We start from the raw sequence: 22,293 nt of genomic DNA on the forward strand, positions 1-22,293 counted from the left end.
GATACCCTGGCAATGCAGCCTGTGCCTAAGCTGATGATGCCTTTACAAGATTTTGTCTGAAATGTTTGTGTGCTCGCCAGTTTGCGGTCCTTAGCCATCCCCATGTGGGAAATGAATGGGGAAAGAATAGGGTTTTGGAAAAAACGCCGAAAATATGGTCTGAAGTCAACATGATTAGGAGCTTGTATGCATTCTGTTCTGAGATAATAGCAGTCAGTTAACATGACCTTTGTGAATTATGAAGCCTTTATGTGATATATGTATTTTTTATTATTATTATTGCAGAAATTATTCAAAAATCACAAAAAGTGATGTTAGTTTATGATGATTATCTCATAGAACAAAACGCATACACTTTCTTAAGCCTGTTTACCACAGATCTTATTTTAGGCGTTTATCCAAAAACGCCATTCATTTTCCTCAAAGGCTTTGTCCAACGAACCATGGCGGAGTTAGTGCTTACAAAAAAAGACGACACTACTACTGTATTTCTCTCTATGAGATGGCTATATAAAAAAATAAGTATTAAAGCAAGTCAATCAAAATGGACAATGTAATCAGTGGGGATATGTGTTTGTTGAATAATAGATCTCACTCACGTTCATTTATTGTAGGCCGCCAACAATGTCTAAAATCAAATCAGGCTGACAGATTTAAATCAATTTTGCTAATTTACAAACTCTATGTTGAAGAAATATTGCATCGATGAATGCAACAGCAACATCATTTATGTTGTATGTTATACATGTGCAGAAGTAAGCTAGGTTGGATTTGTTATTTATTTTTAATTTTTACAATATGTAATAAACTGTTGGAATACAAGCGTTTAGTTGACAAACTACAAGTAAGCGAAAGTTGCAGGTATTTATACATCTTGAGAGAACATTATAAATCCCACCCTTGTCTCACAGAGAAACCCTCGCCTTGTGCGCACCTTCCATCCCTCCTCCAACCACTTTCCAGCTCTCCAGTCCATCATGAATAAACATTCATTTTAATAGTACATGGTACCTTTCAGTCTACTGTGGGGTTCAGTTGGGGAATATTGACAGGTGGTCCGTAAATCCCAACTAATCCGGGAAAAGGGACTTTTTGCGACTTCCTTGTCTTTGGGACGACCATGACTCGCGCCAGGATATATCGGGAGTCATTACTGGTGATTTTATTGCAAATCATCCTTATTTGCTCCGCTCAGGTAAGTCACAAAGTACGGCTATTTTCTTCTCAAGTGGTTCACATAGATTTGTTTGCCAGCCACAATGTATGACTGGTTTGTAATGACAGGCATGTATGACTGCTTTTCTTCATATTATATTGTCCTGTGTTATTGGGATGGGATTTCCCATGGATGGGGTAAGCTGGGATGCTCAGACTCCCAAATGATTTGAAACACTTTCTATGCATTTACAGATTCGTTGAATCATATAGTTTACATATACATTAGACCTACCATAATATGCCTATTGATTAGTGAACTATTTCTTTCTTTTGTAAATAGCTGCATGATTTAGAGGTGTGTGCAGGACAAATATGTATCTGTGCAGACATATGGAACCAATAGGTTGGGAATCTCAACAAAAATATTCTCAACATATGCAATTACTTAAAGAGCGGTCCCTTGTATAGTGGATAAAGGCTTGTGGTTTTCTTTTCTTGACCTTACTTCCCACAAAATGACTGATTTCACACAATGGATCTTTTTGTGTGAGGTGACCAACGGACCGCCGCCAACAGCTATGATTTGGAGCTACATTTCATTTAGTGTATTTATGTATTGTGTATTTATCCACAGAGGGGCCTGGTCGGTCTCAGAGGCCCCGCAGGACCCCCTGGAATAGCAGGAGTGCCTGGAGTTGACGGCATTGATGTGAGATATCTTTTGATTTCATATTTTATTCTTTATTTGTGTCATTTCAGGCTTTAGACTCATCTTTTGTACAGCACCTCACCTGGTATAGACCAGAATTAATTGTGTTATTCTATCATTTTAAACCTAATGTGGATTTTTACGTGGTTATTAAATAAATATTCCTTTTTCTATTTCATTTCAGGGAGACAGAGGGGACGATAACTTCACAGAAGGCGGCCCTGTGAGTAGACTATCATTTCCTTTGCCATAACCTACCAATAAATGGTTGATACATTTTAGCATGGTATTGAAATGGGCACTCTGTTCCTAGGGCCCTGATGGGGAAGACGGCAAACCAGGAACTCCCGGAACACCCGGCCTACCAGGGGCAGACGTAAGTTACACAGAATACACACATTTACCACCAGTTTGTTATTCATACTCCCAAAGCAGGAAAGCTTAGTGCAAAATCAGATAACAGACTTCATTGAGTCTATTGAACATCTGTAACTTCTGAAGCTCAAGGGGCTGTGGGTCTACTGCTGTGACAGTCATTTATATTGGCTCCTGAGAAAAAGGTTTGGGGGGCGGAGGGGGGGTCAGTGGGATACATCAACCTGGGTATTTAGAGAAGAGAAGAGGGGAATGCTTCAAATAGCTTCCTGACTGAAACAGGGAAACAGAGGTCCTTTTGTGTGAGTCAGGGGGTGCAGGGGATTCGGCCGCCCAGTGATGGCTGACAGGAAAGAACTGTATGCTGGGAAAAGTGGAACAGAAGGGCCACAATGTGTGTGCTGTCCGTTTGGGCCATAATGCTGAATACGGTGTCTGGCAGAGTAGGGGGTGTCCAGGTGTGTTGAGGTATGCACTAGTTTTGGCTGGGTAGCTCTCTATTCTCTTTTGTTTAGTGAATAGTGATCATATTTTTAGGAATAGCAAATACCTTAACACTGACTTCAAGTAATGAACTATAATACATTTTTTCTGTTCCTGATTTGAATGATTCCTGATTTCTGTTCTTTGTTGCCTGCCAAAGCTATTGACTAGTTAGAGAGTGGTAGTAGTTCCTTGAGGCGATAGTTCAGAGCATCTTCTCTTTTCAATCCATTGATTCAAGCTTGGCGGAGGACTAGTTAGCCTGGTTAAGTGACCTCCTATGGTTTATGTAGCTGGTGGAAGAGGAGGGGCTAAACAGTGTGAGAGAAGACACACCCAGTTTTTGTCTTCTAATTGCTAAATTACTGTACAGGAAATACATCATCCATGAAATGTCAATGATGAAATGTACTTTTATGTAGACTAAATATGCAATGGTTTAGTTAGTACATTGTTTAGTTAGAGCATTGATCAAATACTGTGTCATATATTATCTTCCAGATACAAACGAAGAAAAGAAGAGTAGTCTCAATTGAGATGCCTTCCATAATTTGATTTACAAACCTTCCTTTGTGTTTATCAAATGCAAATGTTATGATGGAAATCAGATTTACAGTAATATTGCCTTGAAGTAAGGCAACCCTGTTACTGATGGCGATCTCAGAGAGTACTGTGTCAGCAACTCAGTGTTGGAACAGTTCTATTTGAAATCAATTTATTTCAGGAATTGAGGAATGGATGGATTGTTTCTAATGAATACTTTCACAATCATGTCCTTCTATAATTTCCCAGGAGTCCCATTGAATACTTGTAAAGAACAAAATATAAAATATCCCACTAATGGGGATGGGTAACGGGAGCATGAAATGACTTCTTTCACTGGAGGGTATAAGACACGTATTGACATTTTTATATAGTTTACTCATGGACATTCATATTTCTGTGTGGTTGATATAAGCTTTGTTTCCTCTATAGGGTGCCACTGGACCTGTTGGGGGTCTCGGCTCAGATGGGCCTCCTGGACCAAAAGTACGTTTTCTTTATTTGAAATCAAATGTATCCATAACCTCCCTATCTGTCTAATATCTATATTGCCGAAATATAATGCATGTACACTCTCAGTACTCAGGTGTATGGAGGCTGGTCAGAAGAGTATGAATGAGAAAATATCAGTACGCTACAAAGCAATGAAAGGTTGAGATTATTTCACTGCTATGTTATTGTCATCACCAACCATCGTGTCTGCTTCTCTATCAGGGTGAACCCGGAGAGGCTGGGGAAGTCGGGGAGATTGTAAGTAAGCGTGGTTAACTAAATGTGTTAACAGAATGAATGTATAATAGGGATGTAATAGGGATATTGTCCATTATGAGATACAGTTGAAGTCGGAAGTTTTACATACACCTTAGCCAAATATATATACTCAGATTTTCACAATTCCTGACATTTAATCCAAGTAAAAATTCCCTGTCTTAGGTCAGTTAGGATCACCACTTTATTTTAAGAATGTGAAATGTCAGAATAATAGTAGAGATAATTAGTTCTTTCAGCTTTTATTTCTTTCATCACATTCCCAGTGGATCAGAAGTTTACATACACTCAATTAGTATTTGGTAGCATTGCCTTTAAATTGTTTAACTTAGGTCAAACGTCTCAGATAGCCTTCCACAAGCTTCCCACAATAGGTTGGGTGAATTTTTGCCCATTCCTCTTGATGTGTAACTTGGTGTAACTGAGTCAGATTTGTAGGCCTCCTTGCTCGCACATGATTTTTCAGTTCGGCCCACAAATTTGCTATGGTATTGAGGTCAGGGCTTTGTGATGGCCACTCCAATACCTTGACTTTGTTGTCCTTAAGCCATTTTGCCACAACTTTGGAAGTATGCTTGGGGTCATTGTCCATTTGGAAGACCTGAACTTCCTGACTGATATCTTGAGATGTTATTCAATATATCCACATAATTTTTCTTCGTCATGATGCCATCTATTTTGTGAAGCGCACCAGTCCCCCCTGCAGTAAAGCACCCCCACAACATGATGCTGCCACCCCCGTGCTTCACGGTTGGGATGGCGTTCTTCGGCTTGCAAGACTCCCCCCTTTTCCTCCAAACATAACAATGGTCATTATGGCCAAACAGTTCTATTTTTGTTTCATCAGACCAGAGGACATTTCTCCAAAAATTACGATCTTTGTCCCCATGTGCAGTTGCAAACCGTAGTTTGGCTTTTTTTATGGCGGTTTTGGAGCAGTGGCTTTTTCCTTGCTGAGCGGCCTTTCAGGTTATGTCGATATAGGACTTGTTATAGGTCTACAATTTTTTTCTGAGTTCTTGGCTGATTTCTTTTGATTTTCCCTCGATGTCAAGCAAAGAGGAACTGAGTTTGAAGGTAGGCCTTGAAATACATCCACAGGTACACCTCCAATTGACTCAAATTATGTCAATTAGCCTATCAGAAGCTTCTAAAGCCATGGCATCATTTTCTGGAATTTTCCAAGCTGTTTAAAGGCACAGTCAACTTAGTGTATGTAAACTTCTGACCCACTGGAATTGTGATACAGTGAATTATTAAGTGAAATAATCTGTCTGTAAACAACAGTTGGAAAAATTACTTATGTCATGCACATAGTAGATGTCCTAACTGACTTGCCAAAACTATAGTTTGTTAACAAGAAATTTGTGGAGTGGTTGAAAAACGAGTTTGAATGACTTCAACCTAAGTGTATATAAACTTTCGACTTCAACTGTAGCCTCTACAGTAATCATGCAGAAATGACCAAACATAATCTGGAAAGGGATCGACCTCACTTGTTTCCGTGGATTGTTATACTACCATAAGGATGGGACCATCCCCTCCAAGGACTTGTCTTACCCATCCACTGAAATGACTGGACATCTGGAATAGGCTACTCCCTCTCAAGGACCATATAACGATAGGACACACCCATAAAATTGTCTAATGCTGCGTTCATAACCAAGTGGGAAGGTGGTAATTACCAGTTGTGGATTTATAAATATGAGTTGGGTGCATTCACGTTTTGGGAAATATTATCAAACATGGAGATCAATAGAAGCTTGTGATTGTTTAGCAAATTTCTGCCCATAAAAGTATATATTGAGCTGCTTTCACTTTCTAAATCAAAAGGAAGGTGAACAGAATACATTTTCTATGAACAATGTGTATTTTTTTTCTTACCATAAACAACAACTGCTGAATATGGCTTGCTGTCTTGTTTGTTGACAAATGACACCAGAGAGGTGCAAGTGAAAACCTCGGAGCACGGGGATGATAGATGAGTTTCCCACTAGTAATTACCAGTGGATTTTCCACAGTTGTATGCTGGTATTTGCAAAATTCTGAGATGTTCTGAACTCAGCATTGTCTAAGAATTGTACACACACACCCATTAGTTGATCTGAAATCATATATGAAATGAATACGCCCACCTAGGATATGACAATTATAATTGTATGACATACTATAAGGACGGACTTATTGAAATGGCATTGTTTAAAATTGTGCCTTTTATTACTGTACCCTTGTTACTGCATTGATGAACTTGTTGATACAGACAAATGCAACTTTACCTCAGTTTTACACCTTCAAGCCTCTCCATGAATTCTCTCTTGTCTCCCACAGGGCGAGGGACCTGATGGGCCTGATGTGAGTGCTTTTACTATTGGTCCCACACCTGAATGAGGAAGAATGTATTTAAATACAAGAGAAAATAGTACATTAGTACTGTGTCATGTCCATTTTGTTTTGCTGACAGGGAGCAGCTGGTGCACAAGGGTTGGTGGGCGAGCTTGGCAAAGTCGGAACCCCAGTGAGTACTGACTGCTTTTTTTATCATTTAGAAAAACGATGGCTAGATACACAGGGCTTCCAACTTTTTCAATATCTTATTATATTGCAGTCAATACTTCTAACTTGTTAAATTATTGCATTAATTTACTTGTAAAACGTGTTATTATTATTTATAGGGATCACTGGGAAGGAGGGGGCCAGTGGGGCTTCCCGGACCTGCAGGGCCCAGGGTAAATCTATTTATTTTCATGATCATTTAGTTCCATATTAGTGTTGTCACCCTTAGTACAGTTGAAAACCCACGTGAGTCCCATGTGATGTAATAGCTGCATAGTTCTGTGTGCCATGAAATGTATTAAAGGGGAGCCAATTTACAGCATCCTGTACATTTTTAAGAGCACTGTAGCAACCAACCTGTATGACAACCAGCCCCAGTTTTGCCGACAACAACTTCAAAGACAGAAATGTCATTAAAATTGTGTTTTTCTCTTTTTCTCCCCAGGGTCTTCCTGGAGTGTATAAGGGGGAAGACCTGGTAAGGCGTTCACAAGTTTCCTTTAAGGGCACCACAGATATGCATGTGTACCCTGATGCTGATGATGGGGAACTTTTCAGCGGAGCCCCCCTGTGGCAGGGCTCTTAGATGACCTCAAATTTACTTGTGTTTTTCAGTGTCCCAATGCCTGTCCTTCTGGTCTTAATGGATATTCTGGCCTCCCAGGCATGAAGGTGACTATATAACAAATACTTATACTATTCTACGGTTGGTTGTTGATACTAATATACTATAGATGTTGATGCTGTATCTTGTCAGTGAAACTAGCTTGCTTATAGCTGTAACATTGTATGGTTTCTCTTTAGGGCCACAAAGGGGTAAAAGGAGAGTCTGGTGAGCCTGGAAAGCAAGGACACAAGGTAACCTCTCTCCCTTTTTCATCCCAATAGAATATCAACAAATACACTAAAGGTCAATAATAATTATTGGGATATTTGTTTGATGTTCTCTACAGGGAGAAGAAGGAGACCAGGCAGGAGAGGGCGAGATGGGAGCTCAAGGACTACCAGTAAAATATTTGTATATATTCTCTCACAAATTCGTATCAATATGAATGTGCCATTCACAATGTGGCTGTGAGACATGTATTTAAAAAAAAATTGAAAATGGCTTCTTCCTCTCTCTCTTTTTCTCTCTCTCTCTCTCTCTCTCTCTCTCTCTCTCTCTCTCTCTCTCTCTCTCTCTCTCACACTATTCTCTCTCTGCTGAGTGATTTTAGGGCCAAGGGGGACCCAGGGGAATAACAGGCATGATGGGCCTCAAAGGTGACAGGGTAAGGGTCATGAGGTCACACATTGCTTGACATCATCGGATGAATGCCCAAGATGAGCTATGTACTGTATATTACTGCCATCCTCAGCGGGCGCAAAATTGCTGTAAAAAATGACTTCAGCTTGGCCTGTTTCAGCACTGCCAAACCTCAACATCCCACAACTTATGTTTGAGCACACTAGTAAATGCATTAAAAAAAATGTATATTTGACATCTGAAATGTGTTTGATAACAGGGACCACGTGGAACGTTTGGAGACCTCGGTCCCCAGGGAATTCAGGGTGGCTCAGTAAGTGCCTGTCTTATTTTTAACACCGTGACATTCACCTCTTTTTCACCATGACCTCTTTGCCACCACTCACATTACAGTGACATCTCAACTTATTTTCTACTATTTTGGTTTAAGAAATGTGTTTTTCCGTTTTTAGGGTGACGTGGGCCAAAGAGGATTAGTGGGCGAGAATGGACCAAACGGTGGTCAAGTAAGTACTAAAACACCGTCACACAAATATATTATCACTGTTATATCATCATTATTATTATTACTGTTATATTATCACTGCAGAACAACAGAGCACATGGTCATTCACTTTCAAAAGCAAAAACCTGCCGCCAATTCATACAATTCACTCTAACTATCAAATAATGTGCCGCATAAAGACTTTTACTCACTGTGTGTTGTTTTGCAGGGGGCCCGAGGGCCACAAGGAATAAGGGGCCTTCCAGGGGGCAAAGGGGAGCCTGTAAGTATTGTACACACCACAGCCTTACCAAATCGGATTGATTATCTCATCTGTGACATCTATGACGTTACACACAGCACGAGCTTATGTTCATGGGACTCCATACAGCTGACTCAATACACCATTAGCCATGAAGCTAATCTTCTTTTTTAACGCTCAACTTCCCTGTTCTTTCTCCCATGGACAGGGTCTTGCTGGGCCCGATGGACGTGAAGGAATCCCCGGATTGCCAGCATCTAAGGTACGGCTCAAACTGCTGTTCAAAGACATAGGCTAAATGAGGATGTACGTACAGGAAATAAGTAAGATTGACATGCTGTTGTTTTTCTTTCTATAATTTTAAGGGTATTACTGGGAAAGTTGGCAGTCCAGGTGATGCTGGGCTCCAAGGACTCCCTGTAAGTGTGACCTCTGACCCCTTGCATCTCTGATTCATCATATCCATTCTACATTTGTATTTGTTCGGGTTTGTTTGGCTGTTCATTTGTTTTGATGTGATTCTCGCCATAGGGTTTGCCAGGCGCTTATGGTCCTAAAGGAAAAAGTGGCGAGATGGTAGGGGAACATTATAAATGTATGAATAAAACCAGTTATTGACCATACAATATATGAATCTCTATTGTGGAGAATCTTATGTTTTCCTCTCTTTGTTACTAGGGTAACTCTGGCGACCCCGGATCTGTAGGACTAATGGGGTCTCCTGGGAAATCCGTAAGTCAAGAGAAAGTCTAATGATGAATATTAAATCACATGAATTGACACCAAATACTCTGACACAGTATACATAAGTCCCTCTCATACTTGCACCAGTAGCATGAGAGATCTCATGGTGACTTGCTTTGTTTACAGGGGGAACGTGGCGAGCAGGGAGAAGTGGGACCTGTCGGAGCAAGAGGTGGACCAGTGAGTATGTTTTAAAGAATATGTGATTCAGAAAGCCATAAAACACTATCAAGTTGGATTGCTCTTTTCCAGGTCTCGTATGAACTTCAGCCGTTTGAATAAATCATTTGGAGCTGTGTGATTTAGCAACCCTTTTAGGGTTAGGGAATTAGGGATAAAGATGTAAGCTAAATAACTGAACAATAGAATGAACAAGATCAGCACAAAGCATTTGAACTCTATTGCCACGCACAACCTTTGCTCTATAGTACTATAAGCATTGTTCAACAAGCTCAGAACTTCATGTGATTCATTTGGGAAGGTCTTGGACCACTAGACTATAATAAATCTGTGATTGCAGCCCAATTTCTGCTCTATAACTCCCTACTATTCTTCTCTTATTTCGCTGTAGGGTGAAAGAGGAGTGCGTGGCCCAGACGGACCTGCAGGGGCACCTGGACCCAGGGTAAGTCAACAGCCCAACAGACCCATATAACTGACATACTCATAGCCCCAAAACAAGCCCATTATATGTATCATGAACCACAATGAATAAAGCATTTGACAATTTGTCGCAAACATCCATACAATTACCACGGAACCATGATTATCAAACTGACCAATGAACTTGAAGCATACAAATGAACTAGGCTAAGATGCTGGTGAAATATGTAACCTGGGTAGTAAACAGGTGGAAGAATAGAAGGAGTTGAGCAGCTTCTGCACAAGAATGATGGGAAAAAGCCATGGGAAGTAATGACCAAGTGGCCAAGCACAGAACCCTGTGGTGCTCCAGTCATCAGACTTTGTTGTGAGAAAATGCAAGGATTGGTAAGGTAAGATGCAGACAAGGAAATATCGGAGTGAAGCCAGTTCAATTCAGAATACAGAACAGGATTTTGTGGTTTGCAATGTGATGGATTATGATGATACTGTGGTGGGGAAAGAAGAGGAAGACAAGAACAGGATGAAGATGGTGTGAAAGAGGAGGAAGAAGAAAACAAAGAGTATGAAATAAATGACCTTCTTTTGGATTGTAATTGTAATTGGATATGTAATTATTCATGCTTACTTTCCTCACATGTTATTTTCCTTACACTGCCTTTCCTGCCCAACCTTTCTTGGAACTAGGACACCGCAGAGTGCAAATAACACAAGCCGCACCTATCCACACCAACAATCTTTTGCTATTTATATATGACATGACATCAGTGTAAACAATGCACTGAGTGTACAAAAACATTAGAATCACCTGCTCTTTCCGTGACTTAGACTGACCAGGGGAATCCAGGTGAAAGCTACGATCCCTTATTAATGTCACTTGTTAAATCCACTTCAATCAGTGTAGATGAAGGGGAGGTGACAGACTAAAGAAAGATTTTTAAGCCTTGAGACACTCGAAACATGGATTGTGTATGTGTGCCATTCAGAGGGTGAATGGGCAAGACAAGATTTGAGTGCCTCTGAACAGGGTATGGTAGTAGGTGCCAGGCGCACCGGTGTGAGTTTTTCACGCTCAACAGTTTCCTGTGTGAATCAAGAATGGTTCACCATCCAAAGGACATCCAGTGAACTTGACACAACTGTGGGAAGCATTGGAGTCAACATGGGCCAGCATCCCTGTGGAACGCTTTCGACACCTTGTAGAGTCCATGCCCTAGATTAATTGAGGCTGTTCTGAAGGCAAAATAGGGGGTGCAACTCAATATTAGGAATGTTCTTAATGTTCTTAATGTTTTGTACACTTATTATGTATCGCTATTATCTGCTATCATTCCATACATATACCATTTAACATGGGCATAGTTACCATAGTAACCATTCAGATCAACCAAGCTGACTGCCAGTGCCTAAGAGCAAACCCACTCCAAGGAAGTAGAGCCGTATGCTCTCTCATATTGAACGTGGCAGCCCTTTATAAGCCTCCAGACTGCAGCAATACTGTAATCCGCCGATGAGGGGGCATGAATGGAGTCTTGTTACACTGGTCAATGGGCCCATGGGTATTTCTTCAGAGAGGAGGATTCAGGCCAGGAAAATAGGCTGAAAAAGCCTGAAAGAACCCTCTGTTTCCCAGGCATTCCTTAAACCAGTCGGCCGAGAGTATGCCACAATCAGTACCCACACTTCCAAAAACATCTCATGGAGTGTGCCCCCAATACCCTTTCCAGCTGACCCGTTTAGACATGTTTATTTCCAGCAACAACAAAAAAATGTTTTGGTGCAAATGTAGTCAGCTGAAGTTGAGAGGGGGGGGGGGGGGGGTTGGAGTGTTGCACAGGCAATCCACTGTGTTAAGAGTTTTTGAAGTGTGTGTATATATATATTTATTTATTTTTTACAGGGAGGTAAAGGGGATCTCGGGCTTCTTGGTTTGCCTGGCCCTGCCGGCCTGGTTGGACAGAATGGAGACAGGGTAAGGAATAGAAAAGGTGCCACAAAAGCAGAAGCAGAAGTTCATGTGTAAAAGCAAAATATAATTGTCCTATTCCTATCTCTCCAGGGTGCAGTCGGTTTGACCGGTGCTCAAGGAGAACAAGTAAGTTCTATCAATACCATCTCAACCGACCGAATAGTGCATTCCTACATAAGGGAGGTGACCATATTCTATGTAGCCATCAAATGATGGAAGAAGATGAATGGAGTGAATTCAAATGAGTAACATCAAGCACTAGGAGCTACCAGAAGAGTACAGAAGGCCCCACCAAGGCCTACTTGGGATGGATACATGTTAATGATCCTGTAAGACATGTGTTTTCTCTAACAAAGACATTTCTAATCATTGATTTAGGGAGAAGCAGGTTCAGAGGGCACCGCGGGAGACAGAGGGGACTTTGTGAGTAAATAAAGAAAAAAAACGTTGCTGAGCCCAACATTTGTTTGAAAGTGAAAGAGTACTGATTCTGTTTCACTATAGGGTGACGAAGGGGAGCCAGGAGAGAAAGGATCGGTGAGTCCAGTTTATAGCATCGCTTACTGCTACAGCTCTCTGTTGGCATGGACTAGGCCAATTATGTCCAGTACACATAATGTGATACCTGTTTGTCCCAAAATCATAGGGGACTCATCATGATTAGATGCCACAGCTTCATAGAGCTGTCTAATGCTAGAAGTCACGTACACGTGAGCATCATCATTTCTCATTACTGAATCACTGCACAGTGTTTGCACCATGCCAAAAGAAAGCCTTGCACACTGTAGGATTACATGCCTGAAACACATGATCCTAGACCTAGACAGACAGCATTGTCTATCCTCCCAATGGTCCAGTCTGTGTAATCCAATTTTACCTTTTGTTTTGAATGAATGCTGAATGCCATTGTGTCGCGCTCTGTCGGTGTTTTCAGATGGGCAGACCAGGAGAGACTGGAAACAAAGGGCCGGAGGGCGGCCGGGGCATACCAGGCCCAGAGGGCAAGCCGGGCCAACCTGGACCACGTGGCATGCAGGGAGACAGAGGGGTGCCAGGACTGCCAGGGACACAGGGGCCAGCGGTAGGCCCTTTAACAATTAACCAGATCTGGGGGCCTGAAACAGAGCAGGAGTCAAAGAGAGCTGTTTCTTAGTACTGCACTCATATGGACTAGACTGGAGGAGACAGCAGAATTCACATGATGACTTTGCCCTGTGTTAAAGACATGCTCCCGAACTTTGGCGTCTACTAAGTCTTTTTTTAACCTCCCGTTTTGGGCCGTATGTGTCAATGTGTAGTTCATACATACATAATCTATGAAAATGACTGTCTTACCTCAATTAGTTACGAAATCCCTCGTTTTGAAAGCGACTGTTTTTCTGGAAGCTGTGCTGCTCCATTTTCCCTACATATTCCCCCATGTGGGACAGCCCCCTAGCAATTCGAGTTCTAGCCAATGAGCTTCAGCCCCTCGCCATTTGAGTGACAGCTAGCAAGAGGCACACACAGCAGAGCGAGAGAGATCAATGACGTGTTGCACCTATCTGCACACGTGACATAGTAGGCAATTTTTGTGGACCACTTTTGGCTCATGAGCGCTACATTCAGAACTACTGGCTAAAGAGTTTGCAAAAGTACCAGAGAATCTCTTTAAGTATGTCCCTGGGCTAAGACATTTCACGAAAAAAGCCTGTGTGGCTAGCTATGAATTGCGTTAGTTACTGGTTAACACCACAATTCTCTCAACAACCACCTGTTTTCCCAGGGGAAAAAACCAAGCGATACACACATCACACAAGTTTGCATGAGGGTAATGCAAGGTAAGTCAAGATCATTTTCATATCAAACTCTTATCCATTTGATATTGGCCATTACTGAACCCATCACATCTGATAAGGCAGGTCCATATGTTTCATTGAACTGACCCCCCCCCCCCATCCTTTTCCCTTCCTGTGCCATAGAGCAGCTAGCCCAGCTAGCAGCCAGCCTGAGGAGGCCTGAGACAGGCATCTCTGGACTGCCAGGTCCCCCTGGCCCCCCTGGTCCTACAGGCCCCTCTGGAGAGAACGGCTACCCAGGACTGGACGGGGCCAGAGGACTGCCAGGTCTCAAAGGACCTCCAGGACTACTGGGTCGCAAAGGGCCCAAAGGTTGGTCTCTAAAGAGGGTGGAAATATATCCGAAATGTAATATTATAGCCTAGTTTGTTAAGACAATGACAAGTTGGCTGAAGCAGGCTGGTAGCAGTAGTGTCATGATCTCCATTTGAATAATTAGGATGGTTTGTGCCATCACAAGTGAAGTTCACTACAGCCATCCTGCATCCCTAAACGTCACTTGAATTGATGATCACGTATACGTTCTGCGTAGGTGACACGGGCGACAGAGGAGACAGAGGACCCACAGCGAGAGGGGTTAAAGGAGCACCTGGAGCACCCGGTCTACCAGGTAAAGATACCAGTCACAAGAGGCTTCACAACCACACCATAATAATGAAGGCTATAGCCATAACTACTGTGCTAACTCAATATGCGCCAAGTCTCTATATGCTCAGCATACAGACATGTCTAGCTAGCTTTTTAGAAGTTCCACATTAATTTACAAGTCTCAACCGACCACTCTATCCACAGGTGATCACGGTAGAGCCGCCTATGGCACAGACGGCCGCGACGGCGAGAGAGGGCCACACGGCGTTCCCGGTATTCCCGGCGTTCCAGGGTCTCCTGGTCGTCCTGGCCTCAACGGCTACTGCGAGTCGTCACAGTGCATCCTTCCTATGGTGGCATCACCGATATCTGCGAAAGATTCCAGCATGAAAGGGCCAAATGAGGAATAAGATGTGAGTCGGAGACCCAACAGGTCCCTGAACTGAGGGGCCACAGGGGCCAAACTATTAAGAGACTAATGGAGGAACTAACTAATGTGCCACGGAAGATCAGGGTTGGGGTCAATTCCATTTAAATTCAGTCAATTCAGGAAGTAAACTGAAATTCAAATGTTTCTCATTGAAAAGCAGGAAATGGAATAGAATTTCAGTTAACTTCCTGATTTGAATGAATTCAAATTGAAATGAGATGAAAATGTACCCCCAACCCTGTGGAAGAAACATTACTTTGTTTGATGTGTTTGTTTGTTTGTGTATTGTTTTATTGTTTTGTTACACCCCTCTAAAATGCATTTCAGTATTCCTTAGCTGTTGGAACACCCCTATCCCTCTGACAAAGTTTAGCAAGTTTTTTTTTTTTTTACCTCAGCTCTAGCTTTTTCCATCTTTGTACTGTAAAATAAAAAGAGCATGACATTTTTTGGAGCAAACTAATTGTGATATTATTGGGGACTGTAGGCTTTGTTTTTTGTTAAATATGAACCAAGTGAAAACCCCAACAGACCAGACTAACTGTGCTTTAAGCGACAATGTGCCAACCATTTTTAATTCACTAAATTCTGTATGTTTATGTATTAGTGTCAACACCGAGCTTTCATACAAATTACCGGTATACTGTTGGTTCAATGACTTTCATTTGTTTGCGAGTATCTTTGTTGCATATACACTCACCAACCCCTATGCTTTATCGTCTTCCTGATGCAGGATTTGCTTTGTCATGATGACAGTTTTTGTGATGGGAGAACTAGGAGGGCAGTGTTGTTCGAAGACATATGTAGAAATTGTATATGCCATTCTTATTTATTATAAAAGTCAGGGGGGTGACATCAAAGGTTGTACAAATGAGAAAATAAAAACATTTTGATAAAGTCCTGCATGTTTTGTATGAAAGACTCCAACGAAAATCCCGCAACAAGTTTTTCAGCTAATTTCACACATCTCCAGTGGGCCTTATTGAGACATTTTCTGAGGCATGCAGAGTTCTACAGACTCAAATCATTGGATGGTCTGTGGTACAAATATAGCCACAAGGGGACACTAGAAAGCTTGACTGTCCCCATATCTAGGGTGTTACCAACAGCCATTTAAAAAGTATCTCCATAAAAGTATTTGATTCATTTGCTGAAAATGCTGTGTGTCTTTGTGCATTAGACTGTAGTTTTCCTATGCAGAAGAAGATGATTGTTATTAAGTATGCCTTGAGGGACATGTAACGAGGTAGGGGAGGGTTGAATCAATAAATGACTCTCCTGTAATTGAGCCCACGCTTCTCATTTAAACCAAAAGCACTTAAGTATACCTTAATTATGGCAAGTTATGTGTCACTAAATGTTTAAAGCCGTTTACCATGGGAAAACCTCTACTGTGACTGCTCACAGCTTATTTTTGTACAGTTAGTCATGTTTTTTGGAAAAATTATTAGCTGAATTGGTTTCTCATGATCTTCTATGAAACAGTATGTAATCTGCTTCCTTCTCTGCCACAGTTCCAGTCAGCAGTCCCATAGACAGATCTAAATCTTTGTTAGTGCCAATGCTGGTACTACAGGCAGAACAAGCCCACTGGGAGACAATCCATTAAACCAAACACGGCCAATGTAAAACAAGTAAGGCATTAAAGGCCTTCACTAATGGGAGTACAATTTTATATTAAAGTGCATTAAATGCCATTCAAAACCTTGTTTTCAGTGTATCATTTTAATGTACTCTTACAAGTTGGTGAACAGTTACAATTTGTTGCTCACAGTACTAAAACACACATCCATTGATAGTATAAATAGCCAACCTAATAATACACATTTTCAAATACATAAATCATCAAGTATCCAAGTATTAAGTTACGCACATCAAAATAAAAAGGCATACAAAATATCGCAGACGTTGAAGTCCAGTTTCAAAGCGAAAAAACACAAATCACATTTCGGACATGGCAGTAATTAATCAACGAGATTTGATAAGAGAAAATAAAAAAATAAAAGGTCCCAGACTTTTAATAAACAAATATTGCAACAATTAAGCATTTCATATTAAAAATAGTTACTGAAAGGACGTAAGTGTGTAGACGTCCTGCACAAGACAAAGGCAACATTCTTTTGTTCCAAGTAAAAAAGAAACACCTTTTCTAATGTAGTGGATGACAAACCCACTCGATTGCCTTTTTTGTTCCATTTTAATTGTAAGGCATTTCAAGTTTTAACCATGTGGAGGAAGGCATACATCTTTCTATTCAGTATCGAACTGAATCATAAAATTTAAAGGGATACCTAACTACTCATGTTAAATCATCATTACAGTACTTTTTTTAAATGTTATTTTTTAAAGTAATAAGCACCCTTGCCAATTAAAACCTTGGGCTGTGTTCAACATGTATAAATCAACATCTGGATGTTCACAAAATTACTTCACTGGCTGTGCTCCTTTCCAATTCCAAGGGCACACATAGAGAACACTCACTCACTGTCACTTGTTCACGAACTAACCTCTTCTTCTTTTTTTTGACACTTGACATTTTTTTAATTGAGAAGGGAAAACTTGAATTATTTACGAATGAATTTCCGGTGGAAATACTTTAACACAATGGATTTACAAAAAAAAAAACAAGCCTGCCAGGTAGATAAGATAAAAAAATGAATGTATTTTTATAGGGGCATTGTTGGCATGGACTATGAGTTAGTTGGCTTTACTACTGGATGCAGCAGTTGTTGCGGTGGCCGTTGGAGTCTTTGAAGCGCAGGCGCATCTTTGGACGATACTTCTCCAGGTAGAAAAGCTGCTTGCTGTTGAACGCTCCGCGACGCTTCCTGTTACGAGAGAAAATACATCGCCGTTATCTAAATTTACAGGCCAGTGATATTCATTCAAAACAGTGGGTTTTATAGACTAGCCTCCCCTTTTGAATGAAAGATGACCCACTGTTACAATGTACTTACACTGTACAAAGGGTTGAGGCACATGTAACGCAATTTCAACTGTCAACTTCTCAATTGCAGCTTAGTCCAATTATTTCAAAACAATGCGTTTTAGCCTTCATTTTAAGATGCTGCAGCTACCAGTATATAGAGATCTACATGAAAGTGTATTTGCATCACTTACTGCCGGATGAACTGGACAGCGTCTTCATATTTCATCCCACATTCAATCAAAGCCAGGGCAACCATGACAGGGGCTCTAGTAAGTACAACACACAAAAAAACACATGGGTAAATACTCAGAAGAAAAGTTGACAAAGGCAGTTAGGGTACTATGGGACTTTTTAATACGGTGTATTATGGCCAATCGTTGTTTTGGCATTCTTACCAAAGAACTAGCATCATCAATCTAACACAATTCTGAATATACATACTTATTACACGTTTTAAAATCCTTGTTACATGATTATATATGTTTCTATACTAAGAGGGGAAATAAAAAGACTAGTTTACCTCCCAAGGCCAGCTACACAGTGGACAGCAATGCAGCAACCCGGCTCCTCCCTAAACTTCGTCTTCAGGAGGTTCAACCAATCATCAACAATCTGGTTAGAGGGAGGAGCTCCATCATCAAACGCCCAATCCTATTGGTGGAGGAGTGGGAAAATCAGTTCATCTGCCCTCTTTCTCAGAAACCAAAACAAAGACGGTAGTAACATAGTAGTAAATGAGTACTGCATTGGAGATGTAAACAGTGATGTTGAAGCTTACCAGAACCTGTATTCCCTCTTTCCCCACCAAGGTGGAATCATAGGTGGCCTCACATACTCTCACAACGGTGGTCACTCCATATTTCTTCAGTTCCTGTAGAAGAACGTACGTTTATTTTCATATGACCTGCAACATATGCCATTGTACATTTGACATACTACAAAGGGAAAACATTTATATTTTCTAAACAGACCCTTTATACTATGGAAGAGAGGGACTACCTATGAGAATCCAGAACATTCATTACGTTTTATAACAAAATTCATTTCAGATATCGTCACTGTGTTAATGATGTGAGGGCTCACCTCAATGAATTTATTCAAAGTGGCATTGGTTGGATTGTGGGTAATGAGGAACCTCATGTTTTTGTAGGTGATCTCCACGGGGGCAGGTCGGTTCATACGCGCCATGGTGACAGACGGAAAAACGAGATCTTCCACAAAACAATCTAACGAAAACACTTATTTAGAGGGAGAGGTAATATCAACAAAATGTCAAACTATATTCCCGCAATAAAAATACACCGTGACCAGTGGGCTAAAGAAGAATATGGGGCGAAAGGAGGTCAGATTTGACAGAAAAAAGGGTGTGGACAACCAAAATCAAACCCCTTCTCCTTTGGGAAAACAAGACAGGTTCCCCCTTGATTCTGACCAGGCAGAAGCCAACGAGGGCAGTGTGCAGCAGGTAGAGTTACCCCATCCAGGCTCGTTCTGCTGGTAGGTTAGGAGGTGTCCTGATCCTGCCAACGTTTCAGATCTTCCTCCTGTGGGTCCAATGTGTTCGGAGAGGAGGTGAGTTCTGCTGTTCACTCGTCTGCATAGGCAGCTGCGTGCTGTGCCTGGCAGTAGTCCCCACTGCCCTTCAGAAACTCCATAAATGTGTGACCCAGAACACCACAGAACTGCTGCAAGAGATGAGGGGGAGGAGGAGGGAGTAAGATACAAGGCCTCTAAACTCAAGGGGGAAATGGCTAAAACAATTGAAAAAGCGAAGGTTATGGAAACACATAATTGCTGCTCTTGTTCAGCCCAGATCTGGTCTAACCATAGGTCTAAATTTATGGGTCTAACATGACTGCCAATGTGTGAAGGATGGATGTAGCTTACTAAAGCCTACGTAGGTCACAGTTCAACTCTCTACATATTATTTCTCTTTATAATTGCATACAAAAAGTAGCAATATCTACATATTAAGCCTACTATATGCCTCGTTGACGGAAGGAAAGATTTGTTAGAATTTCAGCAAAGCAAATTTTTTTGCCACAAGCCCTAAGCATTGCATATATGTTTTTCTCTGGCTGGTGCTCCAAAAACTGTTTGAAGTATGGATAGTTAATCCGATATTCTCCGGCTGTAAAATAATGTTTTGTTCTGAACATTAGAGCCAAATTGGACCTTTAATTAAGAGACAATAAAATGACGTCAAACCTAGACGTCAGTCCAACGACAAAAACCCCAAACAAACCGAAATTGACATAAGTATGACGAAAGAGGATTTCGATAAAGTGTCCTTTGTGAGGGCAGACGGCGCCATCACCGGTATAGAGGCCTCATAGTCGAGCGCTTGTAAATGTCCATTGAGATAAGAGAAACGAAATGTTGAATAGTGAGGTATTTAGCGCCTCAATAGTGGAGGTATTTAGCGCCTCGTTTAAGTAAACTAGAGTTAATTAAGGTAAGAATGATTATAGAAACTGTCAATGATATTGCTGACAAGTTCATAAGAAAAATGCGTAAATTTTATACGACGGTAATAGCTACGTCGAAAATGGATCTCAAAGGCAACCCACCACCTCGTTTTCCTCGAATAAAATGGCAATCTAACGGCAAAGCCTATTTAATTTCGTATACACCTTTGACATACCGTTAATCATAGGAAAAACTCAGATGTATCAATTTCACAAAGACAACAAAGTATGTTTCGAAGAGGCCCGAGATTTAACATTTGACAAATTGAAGAGCAGTTGATACAGAATTACCACACGAGTAGCTAAAATGTAACAAAATATTGCTAAATGAAAATGGACACTTACTGGGATATGCTTACTCATTGAAGATTGTAGCTTAATCATACAGCCGGTCCCTAAAAATAAGTAAATATATTAAATGGTTTTGCACCATACAGTCAAGGCAATTCCTCCGTGCGGAGCCGGCGTCTACTCGACTAGTACGACGCAAGGAAAATGGACAATCACTATTCAGAGCTCTAGCTCTCTTGAAACCCCACCCTAGAAAGCCTACAAACTGTGCATGTTCTCTGGGATCAAGTTGTAGTCCTGCGCAAAAAAAGACAACTATTCCGTTTTATTCACCTCTGTTTGAATACTTAATAAGGATTCCTGATTATTGACTATTAAATGCGTATCATTTAGGGTTTCCAATAGCTTTCACAGCCACAAAGTCAAAATAAGCTATTTTTTTGTTGCTTTTTGGTCTTAATTTAAGGGATTTATTTTTTATCTGACCTTTATTTAACTTTGAAAGTCAGTTAAGTACAAATTCTTATTTTTTCAATGACAGCCTAGGAAAAGTACTTTTTTTTATCTCAAGGCTAACTACCATGAAGTTTGAAAATACAGGCTGAGTGGGGTGGATTTATATTCATGAGCTCGCCTTGACTGACAGCTCTTTGAAACGCCTATGTCAAGCAACTTGAATGCATTGAGCAGTGTTGCAGTAAAATCATCTCAAGCAAATTTGGTGATACACAAAGCAACAACATTGAAATTGCAACAACACTGAAATTGCATCAAAGATATCTATTTTTATTATCCCATTTGGCATGTCTCTTGTGATGCGGTTCACAGCAGCACTGACGGATGTCTTGACTTGACAACTGCGTCAGAGTTTTGAACAACCCTCACCCCTTTCGTTCCATGCTGGCTGAAGACCTAGCTAGCCAGGAACTAGCTTACACCTGACACAGATGAAAGGGGAGCTGAAATAAAAGATCCCAGAAATGTTCCATACGCACAAAAATCTTATTTCTCTCCAAATTTGTGCACATATTTGTCTGCATCCCTATTAGTGAGCATTTCTCTTTGCCAAGATAATCCATCCACCTGACAGGTATGGCATATTGACAAAGCTGATTAAACAGCATGATCATTGGACGGGTGACACCTGATGAAACTGAGGAGTATTTCTGTCTGTAATAAAGCCCTTTTGTGGGGAAAAACTCATTCTAATTGACTGGGCCTGGCTCACCGATGACTGCGCCCCTGCCCAGTCATGTGAAATCCATAGATTAAGGCGTAATGAATTTATCTCAATTGACTGATTTAATCATCTGAACTGTAGTTCAGTAAAATCGTTGAAATTGTTGTGTTTATATTTCTGTTCAGTGCATAAGTGTCTGTGCCATAGATGAATAGGGTAAACTTTTAATTATATTTGCTGATACCCTACAGTCATACTTTGGCACGAGTAGAGTAGCTATCTAGCTATATAAACCATGCTCCTCTGCAAACACGCCTTCTCCATCATTGGTTACAAGCGGTACTTGTTTAAATTAGGTAAGAGAATATCATGTTACCGTTGGTGTACTAAAATGAGAGTTAAGGTGATGTCACCTTTTCTTCTTAGTAATGAATAGTGTTTGACATGGGGGGAGGGGCGGAGGGGACCAGTAACTTTATGATCAAACTTTATCAATGTAGCGGCAACAGTCATTTTTCATACTTTGGTCATCATACTTTGATCTGGCTTCCTTAAAATATCATCCAATTTCATGAAAAACATGATTTTGACTGTTCACCTATAAAGCTGAGAAATCGTATAAAAATGTTTATGACTTTGTGGCTACAGAAGCCAATAGTGTGCAACTGTAGC

The 22,293-nt window shown here is 40.9% G+C and overlaps 2 protein-coding genes across 3 annotated transcripts; one reads left to right on the plus strand and one right to left on the minus strand.

The window, feature by feature from the left end:
• The first annotated feature begins 915 nt into the window (after window positions 1-915).
• Window positions 916-16,041, plus strand: col9a1a (collagen, type IX, alpha 1a). Its single transcript, XM_031799813.1, has 32 exons — window positions 916-1,195; window positions 1,793-1,867; window positions 2,052-2,090; window positions 2,181-2,243; window positions 3,701-3,754; window positions 3,983-4,018; window positions 6,365-6,388; window positions 6,498-6,551; window positions 6,709-6,762; window positions 7,035-7,067; window positions 7,205-7,261; window positions 7,394-7,447; window positions 7,543-7,596; window positions 7,807-7,860; window positions 8,095-8,148; window positions 8,288-8,341; window positions 8,549-8,602; window positions 8,790-8,843; window positions 8,947-9,000; window positions 9,113-9,157; window positions 9,260-9,313; window positions 9,452-9,505; window positions 9,897-9,950; window positions 11,829-11,900; window positions 11,988-12,023; window positions 12,276-12,320; window positions 12,402-12,434; window positions 12,832-12,978; window positions 13,663-13,717; window positions 13,859-14,047; window positions 14,268-14,345; window positions 14,528-16,041. Exons 1-32 carry the CDS (start codon window positions 1,121-1,123, stop codon window positions 14,731-14,733), a joined length of 2,064 nt encoding a protein of 687 aa, XP_031655673.1. The 5' UTR covers window positions 916-1,120; the 3' UTR covers window positions 14,734-16,041.
• Window positions 16,042-16,459: 418 nt separating this feature from the next.
• On the minus strand, window positions 16,460-20,696 carry ptp4a1 (protein tyrosine phosphatase 4A1). 2 transcript variants are annotated; one of them, XM_031799815.1, is made up of 7 exons: window positions 20,496-20,657; window positions 19,158-19,367; window positions 18,766-18,908; window positions 18,461-18,553; window positions 18,203-18,333; window positions 17,874-17,948; window positions 16,460-17,581 (listed from the first exon to the last, which is right to left on the minus strand). In XM_031799815.1, the coding sequence occupies exons 3-7, from the start codon at window positions 18,868-18,870 to the stop codon at window positions 17,464-17,466; spliced, it is 522 nt and encodes a 173-aa protein (XP_031655675.1). In that variant the 5' UTR covers window positions 18,871-18,908; window positions 19,158-19,367; window positions 20,496-20,657; the 3' UTR covers window positions 16,460-17,463. The 2 variants fall into 2 exon arrangements, with proteins under 2 accessions (XP_031655675.1, XP_031655674.1); XM_031799814.1 differs by having other exon boundaries at window positions 18,766-19,367; window positions 20,496-20,696.
• Between the last annotated feature and the right edge of the window lie 1,597 nt (window positions 20,697-22,293).

This window comes from Oncorhynchus kisutch, linkage group LG20 (assembly GCF_002021735.2).
Source record: "Oncorhynchus kisutch isolate 150728-3 linkage group LG20, Okis_V2, whole genome shotgun sequence".
NCBI classification, from domain to species: Eukaryota; Metazoa; Chordata; class Actinopteri; order Salmoniformes; family Salmonidae; genus Oncorhynchus; species Oncorhynchus kisutch.